General features: G+C 42.3%; 1 protein-coding gene across 3 annotated transcripts in view; it reads right to left on the reverse strand.

Annotated features, from left to right (window-relative positions):
* The window catches only part of SLIT2 (slit guidance ligand 2), a 317,811-nt gene that overhangs the window by 43,708 nt on the left and 253,406 nt on the right, over nucleotides 1-20,697 (reverse strand). For all 3 annotated transcript variants that reach the window (XM_063135275.1, XM_063135274.1, XM_063135273.1), the window contains 7 exons: nucleotides 19,380-19,546; nucleotides 9,619-9,751; nucleotides 8,047-8,115; nucleotides 7,210-7,281; nucleotides 6,944-7,015; nucleotides 5,015-5,086; nucleotides 3,027-3,190 (listed from right to left, as the gene is read on the reverse strand). In XM_063135275.1, coding sequence (XP_062991345.1) covers nucleotides 3,027-3,190; nucleotides 5,015-5,086; nucleotides 6,944-7,015; nucleotides 7,210-7,281; nucleotides 8,047-8,115; nucleotides 9,619-9,751; nucleotides 19,380-19,546 — 749 coding nt within the window. The remainder of the gene's footprint in view (nucleotides 1-3,026; nucleotides 3,191-5,014; nucleotides 5,087-6,943; nucleotides 7,016-7,209; nucleotides 7,282-8,046; nucleotides 8,116-9,618; nucleotides 9,752-19,379; nucleotides 19,547-20,697) is intronic.

A 20,697-nucleotide genomic window follows, 5' to 3' on the forward strand; every position in this document is an offset into this window, starting at 1 on the left:
TGAAGATGACTCCAAGGTTCATGCCTGAAATGCAAAGGAATTAACAATGAGAGCTATAAATAAAGATTTAGGTGTAAATAAATTTACCTTCATAAACAAGGGCAGAAAAAGTTGCAGCAGGAATTGCAAGGAAAACAGTTGGAGATATTTGACAGGACAAGGCGAGAGAGTTGGAGTAGAGAAGTTGAGTTGGACTGGAGGTATTCCAAATATGGAAAAGACACAGTGAGAGCCAAAGACAGAACTGAACAGGACCCAGATGAAAGGTAAGATATAGGAAAAAGGCTTGTCGCTAAAAGAAAGACCAAAGGAAAAACAGGGAAAGGCTGCATGATTGAAGTCTTATGGGGAAGGATTTAAGAGGAGAGAAAAGTCAACACTGTTCAAAAGACCAGGAAGTGGTTGAGAGGATTTCCTGTAACTCTTAAAGAAAAAGGTTGTTGGAAATTTTGGCAATAACTAGGTATGCTTTGGGTTCATCCAAATCCTGAACTAAATAGGGTTGATTCAAAAGATGTCCAAACTGAACTGGGTTCTAAAATGGACCAAATATGAATCCTCCAGAGGTTTTGTTAGTGGTTTAGAGATCCAAACAGTGTGCCTACAAAAACTGATGCATTTCTTCTCAAGCTCTTCATATAAGTAAAAATACCAGGGGGAGGAGAGGGGTAAGGGAGATGAAGGGATATAGTGTTGTGACTGACAGTTACGGCTTCTAATCACATTGGAGGGCTCTCCAATCCCAGTGCTTTGGGGCATAGATGTCAAAGTAATAGAGCACAATTTCAGTGGTTTTTGCTAGTTCTCTCTCCCAGGAACAGGAATGTTAAGCGTTTTGTAGAGTCTGTGGGCTTGTGAAGCTATAGCATTGTGTGCTTGCTTGAAAAATGTTGGTGATGTTGGTGAAGCAGGTGTGCAAACCCTTATCCACTACATCTGATTCTGCTTGTGTAAAGTGTCAGCATCATACGTTATAGTTAAAAGTACCCCCCCTCCCCCAATCTACTACAGAAACTGAATCTTGTAGGTTTCTGATCTGGACGTTAGTCCTGAATGCCATTAAAAAAAAGCCAATGTAGAGAACTCAATGGAGGGAAGAGTCCTTAGAAAGGACAAGAAGAAGACTATACTCACACTTGACGCGTGGGAGTGGGAGGGGAAGGTAGGAAGAATTTTTTAAAAAATTGAGAACGAAAGCAAGTAGTCAAGGAATTGGAAGGCTCATCAATACCAATACTGAAGCTTTCAAATATAAGGAAGGGAAAGGATAGGAAAATAAAGCATCAAAGTCACAGAGATTAGTGAGGAATATAGTGAGATGGTAACATACAGTGAGATGGTTAAATTAACAATTATAATTTAACAGGGTAAATTATCTATAGCTTTAAAAGACCAAAATGTTATTTAGAATGCCAGGGGGTGCATGTGCTATAGCACATAATAAAGACTCATCTATAAAAATTATCCAAGCAAAGAGAGGGGAGACCAATAACAACATGCAGGTCTTTGGAAAAAAGTTTGCTTGAGAAACATAGAGGGGAAGTCAGAAGGTCTTGTCCTGAACAGAAATCCAATTCAGGGCACTTTACACTCTTACCTGGTATAAGAAAACCACAAGGCCCTGGAATCTCTAGAAGCAGGGTGTGGGTTGTGAAATGCCAGAAGTAGAAAAAATTGAAAGTCCATTAGACATGACACCCCAAAAGAAATATTGTACATGAGCAGTGGGTGAATATTCTAGGGAAAGGGTTTCAATGGAAATATGCCCTTTGCTCACCGTACTTCTAATAGTAATTTATGTAGAACATTATACTTCAGAAGGGAATTTAGCAAATGTTCTTGGAAGTAGTTATTTTTATTTTTGATTATACAGTTATTCGCTGGTGCCCTGGTAACAGGATTTTTCATTGACATCCCAGCAAGATTTTTGATTACAAAAATAGCAAGAATTTGTTGACAAGATTTTTCATTCTTCATTCTGGGCTTGTACATAAGGACAAAGCAAAGAATGTCCCCACTCATAATTCCGGAATTCATAGTCATAGCAAGAAACAAGTCATACTCCATCCGATTATTAAAAACATAGATAATTTCAAGTGTCCCACCTCCTGTCTCTTTCTAGAACTGTTATATGACTAACAAAAATTACTTAGTAATAAAGCGATTACAAAACAATCGATTCCACATGGGTATTCCAGACTTAGAAAGGGTAAGGATCCCAAGGAGCCCCAAGAGAACTGCTGTAGAAATTTCCTTTTCCGAAAGACACCAGTTAAGATACGTACTTCTTCTTTATTTTTAATTTTTAAGTAAAACGAATACAACTGAGACAGAATTTAGAACAGTGAATCTCTAGGCATCCTGACATTATCTGGGAGTGCTACTTCACACATTACATTCTTAATTGTACCCCCTAAACGTGTAAAACTGTACTTGTAAATACATGTGTAATCCAGGTACACTCAAACTCTAATTGACTGCAGCTTCTTGTTGAGAGTACACTCATTGGCAACCCTGGGTTTGCCTCCGCAAGATGTGTAAAATTCACTGATTCAGTCAGAGAAAATGTAGTACCGTATTTCTTCAATTCTAAGACACACTTTTCCCCCCCATATAAACATCTCTAAAAACGGGGTGCATCTTAGAATCGTGGGTGCATTTATTATTTCTTAGAATCAAAGCTTTTTTTCTGTTGGTGGTACTGAAATTAGTGTGCATCTTACAATCGATGGCGTCTTAGAATCGAAGGAATACGGTATATATCAGCAATAATCCTTGGTGTTTTACTTCAGCAAAAAACTCTGGTAGGTGCTTTGCCAATTGTCAGCATCAAGAAATTGGATATTGTTAACATTTTGGATAAGAGTAGGAATGTCTCACTTTGGGTTATATGAAATGGGGAGCATCCTGTACGAATCAATCAGCAGCTAAAGCAACTATCCTCGTAGTTAACTGCTACGTTCTGAAATTCTAAAACGTACTTGAGTATGACAATATTGGTTCCCCCACCCCCCAGAAAACCATACCTTGACAAGTGAATTTCTTAGATGGAGTGGTGAGAAGTAACTTGTCCGCCATTTCTCCCGGACCAGCACATCGGGCTATGCCTGGTTCTTTGTATTCTGACTTGACCCAGTCCGACAGCCACTGCATGTTACAGTCACAGTGAAGTGGATTTGCTCCAATGGCGCTGCAGGACAAACAAAAAAAGCAGAACCGCTATTTCATATGCACAAACTCTCTCTTTTGCTCTCCCACAGAGCTTGGGTTAAATGAAAATGTCACAGAAAATACTCCAAAGCGAAGGCTACTGCGTCACTATATTTCAAAGAGATCATGAAGCTTTGGTTCAAAACGGGCTTCAAGGGAACTTGGCGGTAAGCAACTGCCTGAATAATTCATTATAAAAGGTTTCGCTTTAAAGAGCTAAATGAAACATTAGGAAGCACAAACCCATGTTCTCCTCACAATGCAAATGTTGGGTTAAGAGTATTGGCAGGTGGAAATTGGAAAGTAGAGGGTGTGCTTATCTCTTCCTGTGCTTGCAAATTTCCCGAATGCCCTCTCCTCTCCTCTTTAATTTTTTTTTTTACTTCCCCCTCCCCCCCCCCCCAGGAAAGCTCTGAGATCGGAAGAAATCCAGCTGTGCAGAAGAATGGCCGGGGGAGGGCCTATGTAAAGAGGTGGGCACGGGAACATGGTAGCACTTCTTGGCTGCCCTGCAAATCCCTCACCCACTTCATTCAGACACACATTGCCCTTGGGCGCTCTGGGACATAAAAGCAAACTGGAGTATCTCCAAACTAGTAACTTCTTGCTAGGATGTTTGGAAGCAAACCAATTATATTTTGAGGAAACGTGTTCAAAGATGAACATACAATATAATTAGTGCTTCGCTGGAAGTAATTAGGTACTGAAATGAGTAATGTAATGTATGGCCTCTGGGATTGGCTGACCATATCAAGTGTAGTGCAGATGTATTCTGTTCTATAAAAGCGATGTACTGAAAACGGAGCTTAAGTAGTAAAGGTTGAAAGGAAACACGGAATAGAAATCCTGCATTCCCTTACACAAGGGGAAACCAAGCACTTGTAACCTCTCTAGGCAAACAAAGAGCTGGACAATGTTTCACACATTAATTGCTCATATTTGCTATATTCCAAAAAGAGGGGATAAAAAAACCTCTGTCCCTCCCCCAAGTGCTCTGGGGATGAAAAGGAAATATAATGAAAGTAGGTGATGTCATCAGAGAGAGCTATCAAATACAAGGTCAAGAAACCTAAGAATTAGGGAAACACAGATTTCCAGTGTAAACATCTACGCTGTTAGCCAGTTAACGTTTTGTTGCAAACATCAGGAATTCAAATAAATGTTTGCAAAACTAACCATGTTTTGCAAGAAGTCCAAAGAAACCATTACTCTAGAATACGATAATAAACTCTTTTCACAAACCTCAATGACAGAGACTTGAAACAAAACACAATGTCCACTAAGTCGTTTGAGTGGGCGGAGGGAACCTTGAGACATTTGTTAATTTCAATGTGAATTTTCAGAAGGCTTTTTGATCATGCCTAAATATGACATGCCCAGCTAGAACATAAACATAAATACTAACTTATGGGTCAGATTTGAGAGATGGTTGAAAGATTATTAAAAGCATAAAAAGAATCAAACACAAATAAATGTTTACCTATGGCCCATCTCCCATTGGGAGCCCACCAAATAATTTCAGTTGTGCACTCTTTCCAGTTAATTCCGTAAAGTCATGAATATATCGCACAACTCATTGCCCTATTACAAGATGAATTGCACCATTAAACACATTCTTATGATGGGCGCGTCTACCTGCTGCAAGAATACTAGCTAAAAGTGTTATCTATGCATAGTGTACGCACATCACAACTAGTGTTTCCCTGAACTATTTGATACAAATGGTTAGGATAAGGGTGTTAATCTCACTAACTAGTGAACTGCCCAGTCAGAATATTAATGATATTATTGGCTAAATACTCACAGATGGGATAATGCTGAAAGATCATTAAAAGCACCTTCAGGAACAACAGAAATATCGTTTCCATGTAAAGACCTAAGCAAAGGAGAAACATTTATGTACACAGAAGCTGATGAAGCAGTAGTTCTTTATTTGATGGCATCAAATTTAGCACAGTAGATTTGCAGTTTCAGTTCTTTGTAAGCTTAAAATCCTCCCCAAAACACATCTTTATAATTTATTTTTAATCTGTAGATAATGTAGCCTTTGCTCTTAGAAACAGGAACAACATGTTGTGATTGCAGCATGACCACTGCCAGAAGCAGCAGCCCAACGTCTCCCTCATCCCATCTGCCTCATAATGTTTAGTAAGCCCAAACGTGTGGCATTGAATGATCACATTTCATGTCACACACTTGAGTGTTCCCTCCCGCTACATGCGGCAAAGAAAATGGAGGAGGCAGGGAAATTTGCAATATGCCAATATTAGAGTGGAGGAGAAATCGGGTTGCTGCTTTCAGTGATGTCCAGGCGTAAGATGCAATATGGAATTCCAGCCAGACAGAATGTGACATTCTTAAATGGTGAACAGGATTTAATTGGAAAGCCGCAGTGTCATTTCAAATAATGCTAAAACATTCAAAACGTATCCAGTCAAGCTAGCAGTCTACACAGACTATTTCCATGACATGTTCACATTCATATTTACATACTATTAGAGATTTATTGGATGTATCTACATAAAATAAACTTTGCTCTTAACAGAGACATGTTCACTTTTAGTTCTGTTGAGTAATTACTAGATACAGTTTAGTTCTGTCGAGTTACTAGGTTCAGTTTGAAAAAAGCAGGCACAAAGTGAATTAAAGGCTTTCTGCTTATGAGGGCATGCGTTGAACTGTAAAAGAAAGCTGTGGCCCATTTCAACTCTTGACCCAACCCAAGATGACCGTGCTTTGCACTGATGGGCAGAGGAGGGGAGGTAGTCTGGGAGAGTGACCCATTAGTGTGACCTGAAGACTTCCACAACCAGGCTTCAGCACAAGGCATAACAAGAACCCTGTAGGACAGCAGAAGCTGGGCATCTTAGAACGTGTGTTGCTTTTAAAATTTAGGAATGTCTATTATGCAATATAATGGACAACAGAATACTCCACTTTGCTTAACATTAAGATGATACTGTTTTGGTTTCTCTTACATTCTACTTGTGCTTTGGTGCCAAAACTAGGGCAACAAGATGACATGGTATAGATAGTGTGTTTCTCACCCTAATGCAACATAAGTCCATTTTCTTTTTCTGTTTGCTATGATGGGACAGAGGGAAATAAGGAAATGAAATGAAAGGACCACTGCATAATAGGGTGCGAGGCTTGTATCGCGTCTTCTTGCTACCCTGTCCCTCTAACAGGTCAGGAGAGTTGGCAATCCTAGCGCTCTATGTCTCATGATTAAAACTCAAGAATGAAAATGGCATGTATTTCTCTGTGAACTATAGTTCTTACTTTATAAATTGTTTGCATGTAGCCCTGTGAATTATTTACTTATAGAATAACAGCAGTTTACTTACTAAAGCCATTACAGCTTGATTCCATCAGACACCATATCAATTATCCCAATAAGAAAATACTAAGGCTCAGTTTGTATAATATCTGAGTAGGATAGGTGGCACTTCAGATTGCTGAATCTCCCGCCAATCTGATGATTTATGAAATGGCGAAATCACTGGGGATGGATCATGTGGGAAGTTCCCATACAATCACCCCATATAGCCTAGCTCAAATACTACTGGCAGAGGAATATCTATTGCCAGCTTTTGCCATTCATGCTAGTATAGTAATATGGGATGAAGTCACGGGGAAGGGGCAACCACACTGTTTGAGTAACATTATAATTCTGGTCTAATTCTCCAAGTGGCATGCACAAGCAAATGAAGAACAGAACACTACTACTTACAGCAGCCTAAGTGATTTCAAGCCATCAAATGTTCGTGCTGGAATACATCTGAGGCGATTGTAACTGAGAATTCTGAAAGTATACCAAGAATTAATGTTCAAACTATGAACCACAAACCACACAGCTGTAAGTAGACCATTCCAGTTTGCAGATTGCTTTTTTTTTGCTGAAATCACACATCCAAAATCGAGATCAGCTAGTAGCTTATTAAAGATGACAAACACTGTACTCTTTTCAAAGTTTCATTGGTACACATATACACTTACAAAGTAAGCAGCTGGGTCATGTTGCTGAAGCTCTGGTTAGAAAGTGTGCTGATTCTGTTGTTACTTAAATCTCTACAAAAAATAAATTCAAAAATTCTTTAAGTTATAACACAGCTGCTGAAAAAACAAACCCTATTAGTAAATGGAGTATTATTAATGCCTTATTAAAAATGTCATTCAGTTTATATTGCTACATGCAGCTTAAGAACCCAGCAAGCATTGGACTTATATAGAACTAATGCCAAACAAAACACAAATATAGCAAAATAACCAGGGTGGGGTGGGGTGTTGGGTTTGGAATCCAAACCAAACAAGAACCCAAATACAAAAAGAAAATAACCAGGTTATTTCCTGGGATGTAATGGATAGTTCCTAAAAGTACTGCTGTACTACCAATGCAGCAAGCCTTCTTAGAAAGTCTCCTCTAAAAAAGCTAAATAGTACTGTGATTTCTCACTGTTCTCTTACTGTAAATCATCTACCGCTGTATAACCCTGTTCCAAACAAATGATCCCAATTTCTCTTTGTAATTCACTTAAATGCCTTTATGCTCTCTAATACTGTACTTCATCTATATGACAAGCAGCTGCACCCAGCAGATGTTATGGTGCATTTCGTGGGAGTCTGTATCTTCTGGAGTAGATAATGAGGATTTCTGTCTCCTGCTACCTAATGAATTGTGCTGTGATCAGGAAACTAAAAGTACATCATTTCTAAAATGTGCTCTAGAGTTATAAATGTAAAAGTAGATGTTATGTTTACTTGAAATGATTTTGTTTAATGAAAGAGCAGAATTTAAACAACATCAGAACAGAGACATGCTCTGAAGCTACTTACATCAGAGTTAAGTGCTTGTAGTTTGAAAGTTCTTTGGGGACAAGGGTAAATTGGTTTCCATCCAAGTAACTACAAAAAAACCCAGAATGCAATATTATTTAAATGAAATTTTAATAGTCGCTTCCAAGATGACAATATTCAAAAATAAAGCAATAAAAGGCTCATACTAGATACCCTCAACTTAATAAATAAAATACTGGTTTTGCAGCTATAGTTGCCTACATTTTTTTTCTTTTAGGGATATGAAAAACAGGGAATGAATGAGATCAACCACCAATTTAATAGCCAGATGCACACCTGCACACTGGTTTAGCAGAAATAATTTTACCATGGTGAACCATTATTTTCTATTTGATGCAAACACATCTGGCCTGCTGTCCCAAAAGGGTATTAGTTGTATCTCAGTACTGCTTTATAGAGTATAATTATGAATTAAATAATTCTTGCTCAGTGTAGAGAATAAATGAATGGCTATGCTTACGAGCTACTTTTGATCTTAGCTGCAACAGCGAGGCACTTAGTCTTTAAAAATATGCCACAACTGGGTGAATATCAGGACCTGCTTGGGGCAGATAATGGGGGGCGGGGAAGCAGACATCACCATATTGGCACCCCATGAGCCCATGACATCCAATACAGTCATGCTTGAATTCTGGGTGTGTTTAGGACCTACTTGGAGAATGTTTAGAAGTATCTGTTATGCCATTTTTCATTAACTTTGTACAATTACAATTTGTTCTTATTGGAATCTTCTGCACACATATGAACCCTGTTCTGGAAATATTAAACACACTTAATATTCACGCTTGTCAGAACTTTAGTCATCTTGAGCCAGGTAAGCTGAACATTAAGTAGCCTTTCATTGGTGGTCAAAGTTGACACCTTGAGCAAATTTGTTTCATAAATTCTCCAGTATGTCAAATTATAAATCAAATAAAAAGGTCTTTATCTGGTATTGAAAACAAAACAAATATGACTTCAGGTGAGCCTCCCTGGGTAAGATGATGCACCAGTATTGAAAAGGCACTAGCTCTGGTCACTATCTGCCTAACCTCTGAGTGCATGGGATTAGATGAAGGGCCTTAGAGGACATCAAGGCTCAAGATGGTCCTTTAGATACTCGCTCAAGTTACCTAAGGCTTTAAAGATGAACTATTTTGAACTGTTGGCAAATAAAATATGAATTCAGATAAAACAGATTTTTTCTGAATACGAATAGGTCCCATTTGGTTAAAAAGGTTTCTGGTTTAACTATTCACTTGGACAGTCAAATTTCAAATGTGTCCCCCTAACCCCAACTGATTGCTTCATCACATGCCCTAAGGTACAGTAGAAAAAGCATAAGATGTCCAATCTTGGATAGCTTCTGAAGAGCCATGTTCAAACGGTAAAGTACCAAAGTATGAACAAGATACATGAGATTCCCTTCAAAAAATTTTAGCAAACCAGAATTGGGTTCTGGAGTAGCGGGCTGCCCAATAGTGCTACTTACTTGTCAAATGCACTCATAGTCATTCTTGAAACAAACATCATTCCTGGGAGTTTAAGAAAGGAAATTCTTGTACTACTTACAGTTCAGTTACATCTTTTGGGATGCTTTTGGGCAAAGTCTTCAAACCTTTGTTGCTACAACGGACTACAGTATCTAGGCAAGTACATTCTACGGGACAGCGGGAGAGCGGAGAGCAACTGTTGTCATCATTTCCTAGTTCATAAAAAGAAACCTAAATATAAGCTTTGCTTGGCTAAGGGCACTTAACACATCCGGCAGCAGCACAATTATTTTAAGCTGTTCTAGATATAAATGTTCTGCTTTCAAGTAGCTCTGTAAGTAAAAACAAAGTTAAAATCCACTATAACTTCAATTATGTTTTCAACAACAAGCTTCCACTGTATAGGAGCCTATTTCTTTAGGGAAGCCCTCCATCACGCACTTGATGGTACTTGATGGTACTGAAGGAATGGCATAGGCATGTTGTACCCTGCCTCGATCCAGAGGGGGGGGGGTAACAAATAAATTACTATTAATAATAAATTATTATTATAACATGAATGATGCAGGTTTACTGACCATAGTGAGGATGCTTGCTCCCTATCTTGTCCCAGTGAGAGAGAAATATGATGTTATTTGTTTAATGCTAACCCATTACAAACATGAAGCCATTCAAATTTGGGCCAAAAAGCTAGGTCTCCTGGCTGCCAACACAAATAAAGAAACATGCATTGTAATATAATTGCTGTTTATTCGTTCAATCATTTCCGACTCTTCGTGACTTCATACTGTTTTACTCTGTACAGCACCATGTACACTGATGGTGCTATATAAATAAATAATAATAATAATAATAATGTCGCCACCCCTAGCTCCCCCAAGGTCAAGTCTGTCACCTCCAGAATATCATCCATCCATCTTGCCCTTGGTCGGCCCCTCTTCCTTTTGCCTTCCACTTTCCCTAGCATCAGCCTCTTCTCCAGGGTATCCTGTCTTCTCATTATGTGGCCAAAGTACTTCAGTTTTGCCTTTAATACCATTCCCTCAAGTGAGCAGTCTGGCTTTATTTCCTGGAGTATGGACTGGTTTGATCTTCTTGCGGTCCAAGGCACTCTCAGAATTCTCCTCCAACACCACAGTTCAAAAGCATCTATCCTCCTTCGCTCAGCCTTCCTTAAGGTCCAGCTCTCGCAGCCATAGGTTACTACGGGGAATACCATTGCTTTAACTCTGCGGAGCTTTGTTGTCAGTGTGGTGTCTCTGCTCTTAACTATTTTATCAAGATTTGTCATTGCTCTCCTCCCAAGAAGTAAACGTCTTCTGATTTCCTGGCTGCAGTCAGCATCTGCAGTAATCTTTGCGCCCAGAAATACAAAGTCTGCCACTGCCTCCACGTTTTCTCCCTCTATTTGCCAGTTATCAATCAAGCTGGTTGCCATAATCTTGGTTTTTTTGAGGTTTAACTGCAACCCAGGTTTTGCACTTTCTTCTTTCACCTTCGTCATAAGGCTCCTCAGCTCCTCCTCGCTTTCAGCCATCAAAGTGGTGTCATCTGCATATCTGAGATTGTTAATGTTTCTTCCTGCGATTTTAACTCCAGCCTTGGATTCGTCAAGCCCAGCACGTCGCATGATGTGTTCTGCATACAAGTTGAATAGATAAGGTGAGAGTATACATCCCTGCCGTACTCCTTTCCCAATCTTAAACCAGTCCGTTGTTCCATGGTCTGTTCTTACCGTTGCTACTTGTTCGTTATACAGATTCCTCAGGAGGCAGACAAGATGACTTGGTATCCCCATACCACCAAGAACTTGCCACAGTTTGTTATGATCCACACAGTCAAAGGCTTTAGAATAGTCAATAAAACAGAAATAGATGTTTTTCTGGAGCTCCCTAGCTTTCTCCATTATCCAGCGGATGTTGGCAATTTGGTCTCTAGTTCCTCTGCCTTTTCTAAACCCAGCTTGTACATCTGGCAATTCTCGCTCCATGAATTGCTGGAGTCTACCTTGCAGGATCTTGAGCATTACCTTGCTGGCATGTGAAATAAGTACCACTGTCCGATAGTTGGAACATTCTTTAGTGTTTCCCTTTTTTGGTATGGGGATATAAGTTGATTTTTTCCAGTCTGATGGCCATTCTTGTGTTTTCCAAATTTGCTGGCATATGGCATGCATCACCTTGACAGCATCATCTTGCAATATTTTAAACAGTTCAGCTGGGATACCGTCGTCTCCTGCTGCCTTGTTATTAGCAATGCTTCTTAAGGCCCATTCAACCTCACTCTTCAGGATGTCTGGCTCTAACTCACTGACCACACCGTCTGAGCTATCCCCGATATTATTATCCTTCCTATACAGATCTTCCGTATATTCTTGCCACCTTTTCTTGATCTCTTCTGTTTCTGTTAGGTCCTTGCCATCTTTGTTTTTGATCATACCCATTTTTGCCTGGAATTTACCTCCAATGTTTCTAATTTTCTGGAAGAGGTCTCTTGTCCTTCCGATTCTATTGCCTTCTTCCACTTCCACGCATTGCTTGTTTAAAATAATTCCTTATCTCTTCTGGCTAACCTCTGGAATTTTGCATTTAATTGGGCATATCTCCCCCTATCACTGTTGCCTTTTGCTTTCCTTCTTTCTTGGACTACTTCCAGTGTCTCAGCAGACAGCCATCTTGCCTTCTTGGTTTTCTTTTTCTTTGGGACATTTTTTGTTGCCACCTCTTGGACAATGTTGCGAACTTCTGTCCATAGTTCTTCCGGGACCCTATCTACTAAATCTAGTCCCTTAAATCTATTCTTCACTTCCACTGCATATTCATTAGGATATCTCAGTTGGTGTAACAAAATTTTTCCTAAGACTAAACTCAGCAGGTCTTAGGGGACAATAAGTAATATAGTGGATTATGTTCTCTATACACGTTTGATAAGAGTATACAGAGAGACTGTCCAATTTATTTTTATTTATTTTTTAGTTTAATATAATGTCCATCCAGAAAGGCAGAAGGCATAAAGGCATTTCCAGGGGTCTGGAAACAAAGCCCTATGAAGAGAGACTGAAAGAACTGGGCATGTTTAGCCTGGAGAAGAGAAGATTGAGGGGAGACATGACAGCACTCTTCAAATACTTAAAAGGTTGTCACACAGAGGAGGGCCAGTATCTCTTCTTGATTTATTTATTTATTTATTTACATTTATATACCGCCCCACAGCTGAAGCTCTCTGGGCGGTTTACAACAATTAAAAATAGTAAACATTAAAAGTATACAAAAATTAAAAAAACATAAAAACAGTATAAAAACAACAGTATCCATTTAAAAACAACAATTCTGGGGTTCATTAAAAACAAACTTAACGTTGTTAAATGCTGTTAAAATGCCTGGGAGAATAGAAAAGTTTTGACCTGGCGCCGAAAAGATAACATTGGCGCCAGGCGAGCCTCATCGGGGAGATCATTCCACAGTCGGGGGGCAACCACTGAGAAGGCCCTCTCCCTTGTTGCCATCCTCCGAGCTTCCCTCGGAGTAGGCACTCGGAGGAGGACCTTAGATGTTGAGCGCAGTGTACGGGTAGGTTCATGTCGGGAGAGGCGTTCCATCAGGTATTGTGGTCCCAAGCCATATAGGGCTTTATAGGTTAAGAAAGAAGAAGGGGACAGGAGCAGGCAGAAGAAACATCATGGCCTGCTCCTGTTGGACTCTTCCCCCACCCCCACAGGGCAAACTGTCATCTTGGCCCTGTGGGGAAGAAGAAAGAACAAGGGGACAGGAGCAGGCAGAAGAAACATCATGGCCTGCTCCTGTTGGACTCTTCCCCCACCCCCACAGGGCAAACTGTCATCTTGGCCCTGTGGGGAAGAAGAAAGAACAAGGGGACAGGAGCAGGCAGAAGAAACATCATGGCCTGCTCCTGTTGGACTCTTCCCCCCCCCCCCCCAACAGGGCAAACTGTCATCTTGGCCCTGTGAGGAAGAAGAAAGAGCAAGGGGACAGGAGCAGGCAGAAGAAACATCATGGTCTGCTCCTGTTGGAGTCTCTCTCTCTCCTCCCTCCCTCCCTCCTGAACTCCTGTTCCTTGTGTGTCATGTCTTTATTAGACTGTAAGCCTGAGGGCAGGGACTGTCTCTATTTTGCTAAGTGTAAGCCGCTCTGAGAGCCTTTTTTGGCTGAGGAGCGGGGTATAAATATGATAAATAAATAATAAATAAATAAATATTAAGACCAGCACCTTGAATTGGGCTTGGAAACATATAGGCAGCCAATGCAAGTGGGCCAGAATCGGTGTTATATGCTCAAACCTCCCTGTTCCAGCTATCAATCTGGCCGCCGCATTTTGCACAAGCTGCAGCTTCTGGACCGTCTTCAAAGGCTGCCCCATGTAGAGGGCATTGCAGTAATCTAATTTGGAAGTTACCAAAGTATGGACAACTGAAGCTAGGTTATCCCTGTCCAGATAGGGGCGTAGCTGGGCCACGAACCAAAGTTGGTAGAAAGCACTCCGTCATCAGCGTACTGATGACAGCGCACTCCAAAACTCTGGATGACCGCACCCAACGGTTTCATGTACATGTTAAACAGCATGGGGGACAAGACCGACCCCTGCGGAACCCCATACCGGAGAGTCCACGGGGCCAAGCAATGTCCCCCAAGCACCACCTTCTGGAGCCGTCCTGCTAAGTAGGAGCAGAACCACTGCAATGCAGTGCCCACCACTCCCAACTCAGCCAGACGTTCCAGAAGGATACCATGGTCGATGGTATCGAAAGCCACTGAGAGATCAAGGAGAATCAACAGAGTCACACTCCCCCTGTCTTTCTCCCGACATGGGTCATCATACAGGGCGACCAAGGCTGTTTCCGTGCCAAAGCCAGGCCTGGAACCCAACTGAAATGGATCCAGATAATCAGTCTCATCCAAGAGTGTCTGGAGCTGGCCCACCACCACCCTGCCCTTCTTGATCCTCCCAGAGTGTAGGACACGGAATAACGGGCTCAAGTTAAAGGAAGCCAGATTCCAGCTGGACATCAGGAAAAACTTCCTGACTGTTAGAGCAGTACGACAATAGAATTAGTTACCTAGGGTGGTTGTGGGCTCTCCCACACTAGAGGCATTCAAGAGGCAGCTGGACAACCATCTGTCAGGGATGTTTTAGGGTGGGTTCCTACATTGAGCAGGGGGTTGGACTCAATGGCCTTGTAGGTCCCTTCCAACTCTGCTATTCTATGATTCTATGATAACGTTAAACCTTAGTTATGTAAAGACAATTCTGCGTGGAGCTATGGTAATTGCCTCCAAATATTTATTTATTTATTTATTTAAAACATTTGTATCCCACCCTGTATCACTAGGATCTCAGATAAAATCATACAATAAAAATCAATAAATACACACAGCTAAAAATAAATTAAACCATTTATTTATTTATTTATTTATTTATTACACATTTATACCGCCCAATAGCCAAAGCTCTCTGGGCGGTTCATAAAAATTAAAACCACAATAAAACAACCAACAGGTTAAAAGCACAAATACAAAATACAGTATAAAAAGCACAACCAGGATAAAACCATGCAGCAAAATTGATATAAGATTAAAATACAGAGTTAAAACAGTAAGATTTAAATTTAAGTTAAAATTAATTGTTAAAATATTGAGAGAATAAAAAGGTCTTCAGTTGGCGACGAAAGCAGTACAGTGTAGGCGCCAGGCGGACCTCTCTGGGGAGCTCATTCCACAACCAGGGTGCCACAGCGGAGAAAGCCCTCCTTCTAGTAGCCACCTGCCTCACTTCTTTTGGCAGGGGCTCACGGAGAAGGACCCCTGTAGATGATCTTAAGGTCCGGGCAGGTACATATGGGAGGAGGCGTTCCTTCAGATAACCTGGCCCCAAACCGTTTAGGGCTTTAAATGTCAATACCAGCACTTTGAATCGGGCCCGGACCTGGACTGGCAGCCAAGGAAGTTGTAAAAGGACTGGTGTAATGTGATCTCGCTGGCCAGTCCCTGTTAGTAAACGGGCTGCCCTGTTTTGTACCAGCTGAAGCTTCCGGACCGTTTTCAAAGGCAGCCCCACGTATAACGCATTGCAGTAATCCAAGCGAGAGGTTATCAGAGCATGGATAACTGTAGCTAGGCTATCTCTGTCCAGATAAGGGCATAGTTGGTATATCAACCTAAGCTGATAAAAGGTGCTCTTTGCCACTGAGTTCACCTGTGCCTCAAGTGACAGTTCTGGATCCAAGAGCACCCCCAAACTACGGACCCGATCCTTTAGGGAGAGTGCAACCCCGTCCAGGACAGGGCAAACATCACCTCGCCGGACAGATGAACCACCCGCTAACAGTACCTCCGTCTTGTCTGGACTGAGTCTCAGTTTGTTAGCCCTCATCCTGTCCATTAAAGTGCCCAGGCACTGGTTCAGAACAGTCACTGCCTCACCTGGGTTTGATGAAAAGGAAAGGTAGAGCTGGGTATCATCCGCATATTGATGACACCTTAGTCCACATCTCCAGATAACCTCCCCCAGCGGCTTCATGTATATGTTAAACAGCATAGGGGATAAGATAGAGCCCTGTGGAACCCCATAGCTTAGAAGCCACGGCACAGAGCAATAATCCCCCAGCACCACCTTCTGGAATCAGCCATCCAAGTAGGAGCGGAACCACTGCAACGCCCAGCTCAGACAACCTATCCAGAAGGATACCATGGTCGATGGTATCGAAGGCTGCTGAGAAGTCCAGGAGAACCAACAGGGTCGCACTCCCCCTGTCTCTCTCCTGACAGAGGTCATCCCACAGGGCGACCAAGGCAGTTCCCGTTCCAAAACCAGGCCTGAAACCCGATTGAAATGGATCTAGATAATCCGTTTCATTCAAGAGTGCCTGGAGTTGTCCTGCAACCACCCGCTCAAGCACCTTGCCCAGGAAAGGGATATTAGCCACTGGCCTGTAGTTGTTAACGTCCTCCGGGTCCAGATTAGGCTTCTTCAGGAGTGGTCTAATCACCGCCTCTTTTAAAGAGGGCGGCACCACTCCCTCTCTCAAGGAGGCATTTACAACCTCCTGGACCCAGCCGGCGATCCCCTCCTTATTTGATGTAATGAGCCAAGAGGGGCAAGGGGCAAGCACACAGGTGGTCGACCGGACTTGGCCAAGCACCTTGTCCACATCCTCGGGCCTCAATAACTGAAACTCATCCAATAAAACTGAGCCGGACGGCGCTCTGAACGCCTCTACTAGTGGAGCTGCATTAAGTGTGGTGTCCAATTCATGACGAATCTGAGCGACTTTATCTTCAAAGTGCCGTGCAAACTCGTCACAGCGTGCTACCGAGGGTTCAACTATCTCACGCCCTGGCCCAGAGTGTAACAGGCCGCGAACCACCCGGAAAAGCTCCGCCGGACGACACTGAGAAGACGCAATGCTGGTGGAAAAGAACTGCCTCTTTGCCACCCTCACCGCCACAGAGTAGGCTCGATAGTGAGCTCTAACCCGTGTTCGATCAGACCCAGCACAAGTTTTCCTCCACCTGTGTTCTAGCCGTCTCCCCTCTTGCTTCATTGCCCTCAGCTCAGGTGTATACCAAGGAGCTGACCGGGCTCTGCTCAGAGGGAGAGGGCGCTTGGGCGCGATCTTGTCAACCGCCCGAGTCATCTCTGCATTCCACAAAGCGACCTAGGCTTCGACAGGAGCATCGGCCATATCAGCAGGAAAATCCCCCAGAGCCCTCTGGAATCCATCGGAGTCCATTAGCCTCCGGGACGGACCATTTTAATAGGCCCCCCACCCTTGCAGAGGGGAAAGACCGCCGAGAGTCTAAACCTCAATAGGAAGTGATCCGACCATGACAAGGGGGTAGATGTTAATTCCCCCACTTTCAGATCACCATCCTCCTGACCAGTCGAGAAAACCAGATCAATCGTGTGTCCTTTTACATGCGTTGGGCCAGTAACATGTTGAGACAGCCCCATGGTTGTCATGGCAGCCATGAACTCCTGAGCCGCTCCGGATACAGCAGCCTCAGCATGGAAGTTGAGATCCACCAGAACCACCATCCTGGAGGTCCTCAACACCAGGTCCGAGACAACCTCCGGCAGCTCAGGCAGGGAGACTGTTGGACAGCGGGGTGGACGGTACACCAGCAGAATCCCTAATCTGTCTCGAGTACCCAACACACAGTACAAACACTCAAGATCAGCACTCGACTGAACAGGAAGCCTAGAGAGGGAGATTGTATTCCTATAGACCATGGCAACCCTCCCTCCCCGGCCCTTGAGTCTGTGCTGGTGCTGCACCGAGTACCCAGGAGTACCATGAATCAAGTTAAAACCAGTATATAATTTAAAAGCAGTAAAAACAATTAAAACAGTTAAAACAATGTGCAAACTTGGTGAATTTAATTAGCTTCCCGACGGTCTGTCTTAATACAGCCTCGAAAATGTTGATGAATGGACAGTTAGCATATCCATTCAAAGAAGCTTTCCTAGGCACCAGGGGCCTTAACTGTGGTTTAGACATTGACTAGATCGAAATCAGTTCAATATCAAGATCTCTAGCAAGTGTACAAAAAGCAGCATCCCGCTTTTGGGAGTTTAAGGGTGAGCTGCAGGCTGTAGAGACCAAATGAGAAGATGGCAAATTTGACATTCTGTTATGGGAATTTAAGAGCTGAACTTGTTTTCTTGGCTTGCCACTTCTGCACATACACAGCAGAGATACCAACAGGTAGAGCCAGTACTTTCTTTAGAAAGGAACTTTGTCCCAGTGAGAGACAGGGAGCAGACTTTCACCACTCCACTTCTTCCCCCACTCCTAAAAGATCAGAGGAGATACCACATTAAAACTGCCACAGGATCTCCAGTTCTGTCATTCTTTCCCCATAGGGTGGGAAGGATGGGAACAGGTGAGCCTAAGGCCATTTCCTAATCTCACCTGAGAAACAATCCTATAAAATAATGTCTGAAGTCTCTCTGTGTGTATGTGTGCATTGGTGTGTACGTCATACAAAAATATGGCTGGACCACATAAGAGAGGCCTTGTTAAAGCTGGTATTTGCCCCATTCAGACAGCACCATTAGACATGCTGGTTAAGGGGTTTTGGTTAAGCAGCAGGGTTAATGGTGTTCTCTGACATGCGTTTTCCTTAACCAGGCGCCTCCGCTAATCACATTGTGGTTGGCTTCACTAACCCTGTTCTGCAGTTAGGGTTAGTGGCACTAACTTTGGCTTAACGTGTTTTATGTGATGCAGCTGTGGTTAAGGGGCCAAAATCATAGAGCTAGCAGTATAGAGCGGTTTAAATGGCCTAAATCGCGCAACTGCCGGCTCTCTTAGTGCAAAGGCTGATGGGATATGAAGTGCGGTATTCGGAAGATTCAGGCATTCATCTAACTGCTTTGTGGTTACTGCGTGGTTTAGGGAACCGGGAACCGGACAGGGTTAACGGTGTTGTTTGCAAGCGTATGACTTGTTGTTAGTGCTAACCATAGATAAGCATGGTTACGCTAACCACAGAGTCCTTAGTATCATCTGAATGGGCCCATTAACATCTACAGCAATGATTCTGAGGGTATCCATTCTGATACCACCTCAGCATGGAAACGGCTCTCATGCGTCTGCTATACCAGAAGTGTCACATCGGAGGGGTCCATGTCAGTAGTCATGTTGCTAGCTCCTTTCATGCGACCTTTGACTTCTGATGTTATTTGGGACAGTGCAAGAAGACAACACAGATCGCACTGAAAGACTGCTTTAAACGCAGCAGTAATAACAGATTGAAGTTACTTCATGCAATACTACTATGACTACTTTGCCCCAGTCAACATGCAAGCGACATTTCTTACCGTCATCACAAGTGAAATCCTGAATGGCAACATCCTGGATAGGAATTTCTTTGAGAAAGTAGGGTTTCTGGCAGCGAGGGTTCCCTGTTACGATGCGCTTTTTCCTCAACCATTCTCCCAGCCATGCTAAGTGGCAGTTGCAGTTGAAAGGATTAGCTAGGAGGTTTCTGATCAGCACATGCAGACAATACACAGAAAACATTTTTAAAAAAACACCTTCACAAAAATGGATACCATTTTTGCAATGAAAAAAGGCAGGGTTCCTTTTGCTAACTACTCTCATCTCCTCACGTCTCTGACCATACTTGTGTATTTTCCATCCCATAAACACAAATTCCTCCCTCAGAACAATTCCCTCATACCCCAACCAAAGTTCAGGACAGCAATTTCTGTGTCTGAGCTGAGAAAGCCCTGATACATCTTATTTAGAAATAATTTAGAGGTGTCACAGATCTGACTTGCTGTCAGGCTATCTACACACGATAACGCTGTAATTTAATGTAGAGATGAAGGCTGATTACGTTACATTATTAGCTTTAACCTGACAACATCTCTTTCATTAATTTGCCCCCTCAAGATTTCCATCTTTTATTTGCTCCAGAGAATAGGTTTCCCATCTACACTGACAGCTAAGTTGATTACATGCCAGTTATAAAAATGAATTTACTTCCAGAAGTCTCAGTGCTTTTGGCATCTTTTTGGCATCTCCACATTTCAGCAGAGGCCTTTTGACAATTTCATTATTTATAAACATGTCATCTTAAATATGCATGAATTAGTCATTAGTTGTAACTTGTCACATTTTAAGCAAGAAGAGGATTAAGTATGTTGGAAATTACATTCTTCCTGTACCAATTCCCACCACGGAAACCTGAATTGTTAAAATGCCACATTTCTTACTGTCCTCTTCCCCTGCCCTTCCTATCTTCATCTTTTCTTCCACTGAAGGCAAAATATGTTTAAGAATAGGCTCTGGAAAAGTACATTTCAAATATATCCATTTAGGATGCAATCCTATGCAATCTTATCTGGGAGTAAGCTCTATTGAATAGAGTGGCACTTACCTACTTCTAAGTAAGCCCACATACAATGCTCTGTTACTTGTTTGCCAACCTAAAACTGCAACCTTGTTAGGAAAACAGCACTAGAGTTGTCAACTTCTCTAGCTCCCCCTCCTCCCAGCCGAAGCTGGCTCCTAATACCAACTTGACATTTCCTGTTACCAATTTTCTAGCTGTTGTTAATGCATGGGAACAAGGACAGTAAAAAAATGTTGACAATTCTATGCTACTCAAGGGCAATTATCACAACCCATGGC

Source organism: Elgaria multicarinata, chromosome 10 (assembly GCF_023053635.1).
Source record: "Elgaria multicarinata webbii isolate HBS135686 ecotype San Diego chromosome 10, rElgMul1.1.pri, whole genome shotgun sequence".
Lineage (NCBI taxonomy): Eukaryota > Metazoa > Chordata > Lepidosauria > Squamata > Anguidae > Elgaria > Elgaria multicarinata.